Raw genomic sequence first — 11,322 nt, 5'->3', positions numbered from 1 at the left:
GCTTTGGTAGCTAGTTTTCATGTGAGGCCAATTTTGGTTGATAGAGTGCGGGAGGCACAACAAAATGACCCTTCCATAGTTCGGTGGATAGAAAGAACTTTGAATGGAACCGCCGTTGATTTTCAGTTAGAAGAGATGGAACTTTATTGTTCAAGAATAGGCTTTGTGTCCCAAAGAGGAATGAAGAGTTAAAGAATGAGATACTGGAGGAAGCTCATAGTTCGGCATATACTGCTCATCCGGGTAGTACAAAAATGTATCGGACTTTGAAGGATTATTATTGGTGGCCGAATATGAAGAGGGAAATTGTAGCTTTTGTGAGTTGGTGTTTAATTTGTCAGCAAGTGAAAGCTGAAAGGCAGAAACTTTCAGGGTTGCTTGAGCCGTTGGCTATTCCAGTGTGGAAGTGGGACTACATCACCATGGATTTTGTTTTTAGTTTACCTCGTACCCGTGAAGGGCATGATGGTATTTGGGTGATTGTGGATAGACTCACCAAGTCTGCACATTTCTTGCCAGTGGGAAAGAAATATAAATTGGATAAATTGGCGGAGCTTTATGTGAATGAAATTGTGAGGCTTCATGGTGTACCTGAATCAATAGTGTCGGATCGGGATCCTAGATTTGCTTCTAAATTTTGGGGAGCTCTTCAAGCAGCTTTAGGCACCTGATTACACTTCAACATTGCTTTTCATCCTCAGACCGATGGGCAATCGGAGAGGACTATTCAGACTTTGGATGACATGTTGAGGGCTTGTGCCTTGCAGTTCAGAGGGAGTTAGGATAAAAACCTATCTTTGATGGAATTTGCTTATTATAATGGCTATCGTTCTAGCATTGGTATGGCTCCCTTTGAGGCACTTTATGGGAAGCAGTGTCGTACACCTTTGTGTTGGAATGAAGTAGGAGAGAAAGAGCTTTGTGGTCCTGAGTTGATTCATGATACGAATGAGAAGATTAAAGTGGTCAGAGATAGACTCAAGGCCGCTCAAAGTAGGCAAAAGAGTTATACAGATGTCCGTAGGAAAGACCTTGAGTTTCAAGTGGGTGATTGGGTGTTCTTGAAACTATCTCTTTGGAAAGGGGTAGTACGTTTCGGTAAGCGTGGGAAGCTTAGCCCGAGGTATATTGGCCCTTATGAGATTATAGAGCGAGTTGGCTTACTTGCTTATCGGCTACTTTTGCCTCCAGAGTTATCCAGGATACATAATGTGTTTCATGTATCCATGCTTCGCAAGTATATTGCCGATCCCTCTCATGTGCTGCAAGAGCAGCCAATTAGTTTGCAGAAGAATTTGTCCTATGAAGAGGAACCGGTTCAGATTCTTAACCGAAAGGAGCAAGTGCTTAGGAACAAGACAATCCCACTTGTTAAGGTGCTTTGGAGAAGTCATCAAGTAGAGGAAGCTACATGGGAATCAGAGGAGCAAATGAGGCAGCAATATCCTTATCTCTTTGATTGACAGGTATGTAAATTTCGAGGACGAAATTTTTTTAAGGAGGGGAGAATTGTCACATCCCAACCCTTAAAATTTTACCTTACTTACTAGCTTGGTATTAATAAGAATTTTACCGTTTCCGTCAATGAGATTATAGTTTAATTGGTCCTTAGAGAGGTTTTGGGGAACAATTATTTCGGAGAATTATTCGTAGGAGAAAAATGTGTCGACGGTAAAAATGGTAAATTTTGGATAGTAAAAGATAATTTTTATTAGGGTATTATTTTGGGGTGTAAAGTTATGGAGTTGGGTGGGTATATGGTTGTTGGACCGGTTTAGAGGGGAGGCCCAAACATCATTTTTTTTTTCTTCTCTCTTCAATTTCTCTTCCTCCCGAGCACTCTCTCCCGAGCTTCTCTCTTCCCGTCTGACTTCCGGCCGCCGTCCGACCACCGCAGCCCGCCGCACCGGTCCCGTTCAGTCGGCCTTCAAACCAGCTACCTCCTTGGACCGATGGCAGCCCCCTAGTGCCGCCGTGTGAGAGAAACGAAGCCCGGAACCGCTAGCTGTCGTGGTGGTTTTCTCATCGAAACTTCCTCCTCTGGCCGCCATAGCCGGAGCTGCTTGGCTTGGAAGAAAGCCCTCCTCCCATGCAGCAACCCCTCCAAAGGTCTCACCCTCTCTTGAGCTAGGTAAGGAGATATTGGTGTTGAAGCTCTAGGGTTTTCTAGAATGTTTTTGTTCGATTGACCTAGTTAGGCTTGGAAATGGGTGTTGTGCTAGTTAGGAAAGTTGTAGAGGGAGTTGAGAGGAAGATGCTGTCAAAATTTGGTAGGCATTGGAGGTCGTCGGAGTCGGCCTCCGGCCGCTGCTGTTTGGGGGGATTTTTAGGGTTTTATTCGTGTTATAATTAGAGGAGTTTAATGAAGTGATTTGTGGAATTTTTGGAGGAGTTTTGGATAGATTTGGAAATTTTTAAAGTTTATTAATTGTGGCGGATTAATAAGGTAGATTCCGGCCTTTGGATTTAAGTCATAAAATCTGTGGATGGGTGTAGTTAAGGCTGCTGGTTTAAGTGTTGAGGTGTGGACCGTAGCGAAGTTAGGCATTGATGAGCGTGTTCATGGCTCTCGGTTAATTTTGCCTATTTTGTGTAAGTTTTGGATTTTTGGTTGGGAAATTAATATTACATTTGGAATAGGACGAGAGGAGGCCCGAGCAAAAAAAGCCTCAGAGCAACATCAATAAACCCTTTTTTTTAGCCTCTTCACATACGTATCCAGATTTCACGCCTACTACCCAAAATACAAGGGATTCAATACTCTTTCTTGACAAAAATTTACTCTTCAATCGGAAATTCCCAACAACACTGTCTAATAGGTCTACTTTTTTCATGAACGTTGAATTGCAAATTACTACACTATTATTCATAAGAATTTGGGAAGAATTTACCCTCTCATTAGTAAACAAGTATATTTAGCGAGTTAATGAAGCAAGATGGCCTAATTTTTTTGCTCAACGTTCCACATGATTTTAGCAGACTTGACATGATTTTAGCCAACTCAGTCCCTAAAACAGGAGGGTGGAGCTGATTGTATGATTTTATAATCAAACACATGCAGAACTATGGGTCAGAGTGGTGGCATGAGGATTCAATACTCTTTCTTGAAAATTTTTTACTCTTGAATCTGAAATTTCAAACAACACTATCTAATAGGTCTACTTTTTTCATGAATATTTAACTACAAATTAGTACACTCCCGTTCATAAAAAGGTACCCTCTAATAAGTAAACAGGCATATTTAGCGAGTTAGTGAAATCAAGATGGTTTACTTCTTTTGCTCAAAGTTTCATATGATATTAGCAGACTTGACATATAAAAACGGTTTTACCTATGAAATGAGATGTTGCACGAAACAACTAGTCATAAACGGAAACTGAATTGAAATTCAACCCTAATTCCTTCAAAACCACAATCAACAAAGGACTGACTGATAGAATATTAATTAATCACTACCACAAAATGTTTTCCAGAAATTGTGGGACCGAAACATAACCGATGTTGAAGAAACATAACCAAAACATAAATTGTTACAAACTGATCAACACTATATCAAGGATCACGCTGACTCCTCCCCTCTCCCTAGATTACTTTCGGGCTGCCTTGTTGATTCGGTCTTCAATATTACGCTTAATTGCATTGACAGATGAAGTTAACATGTGAATTTGAGCTAGGACATCTTCAAGGGCAGCAACGGCGTCCATCATTGTCATGGGGCATGAGGGTGGGGGGCTAAGAGGGCGGTGTACATATCTAGGAATCCCTTGATGAGTCCGCAATACGAATGAATCAAGCAATTATGATGGTTTTTCACGAGAAGGTGAGGAAGATGACGAGTCCTTGCATACATAAATTCAAAAATCAATTGAGAAATATATTCAGACACCATTTCAGGACAAATTTACAGATTTCCAGACTTATACATACCGAAATAGCTTTGCCTTTGCCTTTATGGGATGGTGTGGGGAAGAGCCTAGCCCTCTTAGATGATGTGCCTCTCTCGGAAGACGAACGAGAAGGCGAGGAAGATGCCGAGACCTTGCATACATAAATTCATAAATCAATTGAGAAATCTATTCAGACACCATTTCAGGACAGATAAACAGATTTCCAGACTTATACATACCGAAATAGCTTTGCCTTTGCCTTTATGGGATGGTGTGGGGGAGAGCCTAGCCCTTTTAGATGATGTGCCTCTCTCAGAATACGAACGAGAAGGCGAGGAAGATGACGAGTCCTTGCATACATAAATTCATAATCAGTTGACAATCCAATTTAGCAACAAATTAAGAAACCAATAAACAAAGGAACAAAATAGAGCAACCAGTATATACCGCAAGAACGGGTGTAAGGCACCGAGCTGCATCTGAAGATGAAGACCTTGTAGGTGAAGCACCATGAGAGGGGGAGCTATGGCTGATTTCAATCACCGGAGGTGAAGCACCATGACGGTAACGAGGAATACCGGTCATGCGAGTGGTCAGCTTTTTCCAGGCCATGGCTTCTAAAACGTTCGTTACAATTTGGAGTTTAGAAAGAAGAAAACATGAGTTGCAGAGAATTTTACGGCGGTGCGGTTTATACTGCTTGTTTAGGGTTAGGGTTATGTGTTGCGTCTAAAACCCTTTCAGTTTCAATACAAAATTCGAGATGAATATGGAAAGTCCCGCAAAATGAAAATTAAAGGGAAAATGAAAACTCTAATTTTTAACCACTAAATGCCCGCCTATCCAAGTCCAAATTTCAAATTTCAAACGCGTGAAGGAAGATTTTGGAAAAAAAGAAATTTCGAAAATCACGCCAACTACACAAATAGAGAGATAAGTGTACTCTTCTATCGAAGTCAAGGGTTATAATTTCCGGTTTTGACTGTGCTTATGCTTACTTTATCTTGCACACAAAGCCCTCTAAACCCTACCCCCGATACCCTAAATCCTAAACCCTAAACCGATATTGGTAGCGCATAAAAATGATGTGTTCCAGATACTATATAGAGACTAAATCAAACATTATAAACGACATCTGAAACTGTACATGACGTTAGCTCTAACATTATAAACATCAAATGCTATATACACGATATGTGACGTTAGCTCGATCATCATAAGCACTATATACATGAAACTCAAGAACTAAAGTCAAGCATTGTACTAGTAAATGAATGTTATATTCTCTATTGATCACAACATATATAAGCATAATGAAGATATAATTGTGATCGAAGTGGAAATCCCGATACAAGTAGGAGTTTACAATATATAAGAGTGTCGATCATACTTTAAAGGTCACACTACCTAGAAGATTATAAACCTAAAACCCTATATACGGGATCGGTGACATTTGTAACGCCCCGAACCTTATTTAACCCTTATTTGACCATGTTTACTGTCATTTAGACAGAAAATGAGCATAATTTTTACTTTTACCTTTGATTCTGAGCTTTTAGTGGCTCTAAAAGTTGATTTTTTCCTTCATCTAAAATCTAAGAAAACTTTTTTCATGAAAGTCGTAGAGGATGTCAAACCGAGTTCGTGAATATGTGATATGCCGAAAACAGAGTTCGGGAGAGAAATATACAATCTACAACAGTTTATTATTCATTGGAGTTTTCAGGGTGGACTTAATGGTCATTTGACATGGAAATGTAGATAAGGAGAGGACTTTTACGTGGTTGGGGGGTCTCTCTCATTCTAGAGGGTTCTAGGAGAGACGGGAAGGAGGTGATCTCGTTTCAGGTCCGAATGGAAACCCGGCAAAAAGCTCGATGCGTCTCATCTCAGCGAAGAAGAATCTGATGTTGTTTTCCCATTAGTTCCACCTCTGAAAAACGAGTTGAAGCCACCTGCTGCGCAGTTGAATCCAATCTGAGGTTTCTGCCTGGAAATGTCGAGGTAAGAATCTGACCTTGTTTTCGAATATTGAATGGGATTGTGGTTTTGCTTAATATAAAATATATAGGATGCTAGCAACTAGATCGATCTCCTAGCAAGATCTCTTAGGCAGAGGTAGACAAAGCTAGTCAATTGATTAATTGAAGCTTATCATGTAAACCGATACCCATACATCACTTTTCCCACAAATCTCACTTTCTTAACGTTGGAACCAGTTAGCTATGAATGAATAAAATGGGTTTACATTGCCTACTAAAGCTACTGTGTAGTATAATGTATATATCTGGAGAAATGCTTCTTCTTCTGGTAATAATGCTAGCCATTCAATATACATGATAATATTATATAATCTATACATGCTCTTCCATATATGTTAAATATAATTTGTACCATGGGTTGATAATTCTTTCATGTAGCCTTGCAAGGGACTGAGCTAGATCATACGTTCTATTTGGTTAATTCAGGTGAAATAGCTTCCCAACTTAAGAATATTGGATATATGATATCACGTACTCTTTCCGGTATCCTCTCTTTTGCTTCGACTGATGGCCTGATCGGCCCACGCATCCCCATCATATATTTAGTACAGGAGGCATGATCAACCGATAGGTATGAGCTCTATTTGATAATTTAATCTCGCTTGAACGTGTGAGACACATCAATTAGAGTTATTATATTCATTGGACAAGTAGGCCGAGATACGTTTTTTTGGGAACTCTATCTAGTGGGCCGGGATATGTTTCTCGTGAGTTCTACTTAATAATTAAATCTCGCTGATAAATATAGATTTGAGAATATCTTGACGTGTGACACGTTATTGAGCTTTATTTTAATTTCATATGATAATTTCCAAGTACGGTTGGGAACCGTACCATTCGCATGATCTTGGGAAAGCATTATGGATTTAAATGTTTTCGTATGATTTTAATCACCATATTAGGGTCGCTCTTATTCATCACTAGTTAGCCATTATTAGCGGTCCTCATCATATGTGAGTCGAGCGCTTAGCGTGTGACACTACTATCTTATCCATTCTACCTAGCCATTATTAGTGGTCCTCACCATAGGTGAGTCGAGCGCTTAGCGTGGGACGCTACTATAGCGTGCGAGGCCCTGATCGGATTTTATTAATTGCTAGCTAGCCATTATTAGCGGTCTTCACCATAGGTGAGTTGAACACTTAGCGTAAAACGCTACTAGAGCCTAGGAGGTTCCGACCCTAACCTGGTGGGCTCATCTTGTCAGGACCCATCCCGAATTTCACCTTGAAACCCGAGGTAAATCTTGTGGGGTCCACCTTCAAGGAAAATTTACCGAAAATTTGACATAACCTTTCTTGAAAATGGACAACCCTTTCCTGAAAAATCCAACTTAACACTTCTATAATCAAACATCCATCCTCATCTCCTAGAGCCTTCCTGCTCCCCAAGTTCATCAAAACTCTCAATAACAATTTCTCATGTAATAATAATTCCACAACCAACAACAAAGACATTTAATAAGCTACTACTGGACTTTCAGAGCATATCTAATGATGAATGAAAACAATGAAAACGATGAAAACGAATAAGCGGAAGCAGCCTCTGACTATGCCTCGACTCCATGTAAGCTTGTCCTCAAATAACTTAGCTTGCAAACTGGGCATTTATAAACCAAAGGGCCCAGGGGAAAGTAATTTAAAAACGTTAGAGTGAGTGGACGAAAATAAATTCAATAACTTAACAATTATAAAACTTATATACTTTCCCACTTTTCAACTTTTAAAACTTAACAACATGCAACTTAAACGTCTTTAAAACTTTAAATCCAAAATCACTTAATAAAGGACAAACCAGCCCCGCTGGTTAGTTAAAACAGAAATCTCATAAGAGGAGATAAAACAGCTCCGCTAGTTAATCAAATATATTATTGAGAAGAATAAAATAGGGGAAGAGTTATCACCATGAAAAATGAGCCTCCCAGGCTCGGGTCGACGCCTCCCAGGCAATAATAGCGTCCCACGTTAAGCACTCAACCCACATATGATGAGGACCACTAAATAAGGCTATAATAACGTCCCGCGCTAAGTGCTCAACTCACATATGATGAGGACCGCTAATAAGGCCAGCTAACTAATAAATATAAATACCGATCGGTTGTCTCCCAGGCTATAATAGCGTCCCACGCTAAACGCTCTACTCACATATGAAGAAGACCACTAATAAGGCTATAATATCGCCTCACATATGATGAGGACCGCTAATAAGGTTAGCTAGCATTAATCAAGATAAACGACCCTATAATACGGTGACTAAAACATATGAAGTCTCTAAAATCTATTAAACTTCCCCAATAACAAATGAATGGTACGGTTCCCAACCGTATTTGAAAATCATCATAAGAAATTTTACTAAAACCCAATGACGTGTCTCACACGTCAAAATATTCTCGAAACCATATTATAAGCGAGATTTCAATATCAAATATAAATCATAAATAACAATATCTCCACTCGAAAATACTCGCTAAAATATTCTCCAAGTCAAACTCATTATGCCTCAAATAAACAATTAAATTATGAGGAGAAGTACCGACAGTCCCATTTTCCGTAATCATTTATAAAACTCAAAGTCAAGATCGATGTTCCACCAATAATTTCGAGAATTAAAAATAGGAAACTACCGAAAATCCCACTTTCGGAAATCTTATATAAATCTCAAAATCCACCATTAAAACCATTTAATGAAATCCAGAATTTATAAAAATATCCAAACTCAAATATCAAAATAATAATCCGAGCTCAACTCCATAAATCATGACCAACACTTAAATAAATGCACCAAACTCAAATAATTTTCAAGCTCATCTCATGAACTGAAAAATTATATTATATGCTCGGAAAATAAAATGATAGATTATAAAATCTTGCATGCATACTTGTTTTTAAAACCAAAATGTCCACTTACAAATTTAGGCATAAGCCCGACGATAACCGCAACGCCACTCAAGCGAGGTTCCCTTCGCATCCTGGCACAACAACCATGCTTAGAACCAAACTTCAATTTCAGAAAATAAATACGTGAATTAAAATATCTAACTCTCCTCCGTTTAACCCTCTACTCTTAATAGGGTTAAACTCGCCGGATTCACACCAAACTCCAGCACAACCTTAATTCATCAATTCTAACATTCTATAATAAATACCAAGGAAATCCAACGGCCGGATTTTCATTCTAATATGCGGCATTTTCTCCAATCTCCGAAAAATTTCAAACCTAACCAAAACTCATAAAAAAATTCTAAACTATACTTCAATAAACTCCTCTTATTAAAACCATCTCAAAAACAGGAAAAACTGCCTTTAAGGGGCGGTTGCGGCGGCGGCGGCGGCCGACAGCCGTTTTTCGGCGATCTCCAATGCTTTTCAAATTTTCACAGAATATTCCTCTCATCATGCTCAACAACATTCATAACTAGCACTTAGTCCATTTCTAAGGCTAACTAGGGCAATCGAACCAAAACATCCATAAATCCCTAAAACTTCAATTATACATTTCTCTATAACCACAACGAGATAGACTAATTCCTTTTGAGGGATTACTCACTTTGATGAGGGCTACAAGATGAGCCAAAGATTTCGACCAATGGCGGCCGGAGGTGGGATTTCCGACGAAAAGCTTCTCGGCGTCTCCGGTGGGTTTTCTCCTCTTCTGGCGGGCTAACGGCTCGGGGGCTAGGCCGGGGAGGGAGAGGAGGTTTTGGGGGGTCCGGGCAGAGGTGGTCCGGTGGTCCCTGGAGGCCGGACGGCAGCGGACAGAGGCTCTTCTCCGGCGGGTCAAGTTGTACGGGTGAGGGAGGGAGAGAAAGTGACGAGTGAGGGAGAGAGGGGGAAGGGTTTTGGGCTGCTCCACAGCCGGCCCAGCTATAAACCCAACCAAAAATAATACCCATTAATAATTACCCCCTTTCTCCAACTCAATTTACTCTTTTAATATTAACTTTTTCATGCTAACTACGATTTTAACACATAGCATGTCTACGAACTCATATTAACGTCCTCTACAACTTTCATGAAGAAAGTTTTCCCAATTTCAAAACGGAAAAGAAAGTCAACTTTAGGGTCCTTAAGGGGTAACCGGTTACTTAACACGGTAAAATACCAAAATAATACCAAAGTAAATAACCGTAAAATAACTTAAGAACCGGGGCGTGACACATCTTTGTGGTGAAACACTTTCCCCTTTCCATGATTGCTACGATCCAATGGGATTGGTTTGTCATTTCTATTTTTAGAAGCATTATTGGTTGAGCATGATTGTTGATTTGTAAGTTGAGATATATATTGATCAGGCATATTAATTATGAAATGTGGAATTGTTGATGTAAATATAATAACTTGACCCCTGTCGATTATATAGTGGGTGGGTGGTTGTGGATATGAAGAGCTAACAGCTCCAGGGGTTGAGTGGATCTTATTGATCTGTTATGTACATGGTAAAAAATATTGAATTATAATTTAGATGTATAGGGGTTGTGTTGTTGTGGGGAGCGGATGACTCCCGGTGTTGGGAATGTAGATTTGTTAATACAATAATGTTGTTATGAGTTTTTCCTTGTAGGTCAGGGTAGTCCACTTTTAAAGGAAATTTTGTCGATTTTTCAGTAGAATTACCTTAGAGGTGGTTCCCGCATGATCTTTTCGGGTTTCAGGGTGAAATTCGGGACATGTCTTGTCAACATTAGCTCCATCATAGATCATAATCACTATATACATTAAACTCAAGCCCTAAAATGAAGCATTTTTTTTCTTAAGAAAATAATTTCCATACACATTAGCTCCAACAATACAGACAAATAAATCATAGGGAAGTAAATTACAGTCTAATCTGACAAATCTCATGTTACTAATGAAAACCTCTACTTACAAGTCAACAAAACCTCTAGTAATTCAAATCTCAATTTAGATCAAGGAAATGCGTTGATGTATGCGGCAGTAAGTCTCAAAGATAAGGGATAAATAGACGAGCATTTTCAAAAACTTCATCCCTCAATGGTACAATAGTGAAATTGCCTTCTTCAACTCGCTTTCCAAGGAAGGGATCATTCAATATCACTTCCTAACACTCATCTTCTTCTGTGCACCATCAAAGTCATAATTAACATAACACATGCCAAAAACTCCTGAATCAGGGGTGAACTGAATTTCTTGGAATCAATAATTTCCTTGAGGCAGTTAAGCTCCTCAAGAGCAATATCCTAGTTTTGCATCAGTATCTTAGCTGCCAGTTTTCCCCACAAAGCACTGAGCCTCCTCTCACTGTTGGTGCATAAAAGCCCTGTACTGAAACAGATAATCAACAGCACCAGATTAGTTACCGCACTCAAACTGAAATTTGGCATACTGATACAATGCGAGGTTAGGTCGTGCTCTGCCATCTCTCTCTCTCTCTCT

The 11,322-nt window shown here is 39.5% G+C and overlaps 1 protein-coding gene across 1 annotated transcript in view; it reads left to right on the top strand.

Moving 5' to 3' along the window:
• The first annotated feature begins 5,763 nt into the window (after positions 1 to 5,763).
• LOC101295584 overlaps positions 5,764 to 11,322 on the top strand; it is a 7,298-nt gene continuing 1,739 nt past the window's right edge. Inside the window, exon 1 of the mRNA XM_004309734.1 lies at positions 5,764 to 5,891. Within this exon, the coding sequence (XP_004309782.1) occupies positions 5,884 to 5,891 (8 nt within the window). The 5' untranslated portion in view covers positions 5,764 to 5,883. The remainder of the gene's footprint in view (positions 5,892 to 11,322) is intronic.

The sequence above is a fragment of the Fragaria vesca genome, unplaced genomic scaffold (assembly GCF_000184155.1).
Source record: "Fragaria vesca subsp. vesca unplaced genomic scaffold, FraVesHawaii_1.0 scf0513057, whole genome shotgun sequence".
NCBI classification, from domain to species: domain Eukaryota; kingdom Viridiplantae; phylum Streptophyta; class Magnoliopsida; order Rosales; family Rosaceae; genus Fragaria; species Fragaria vesca.
This window is presented reverse-complemented; position numbering and strand designations above follow the sequence as displayed.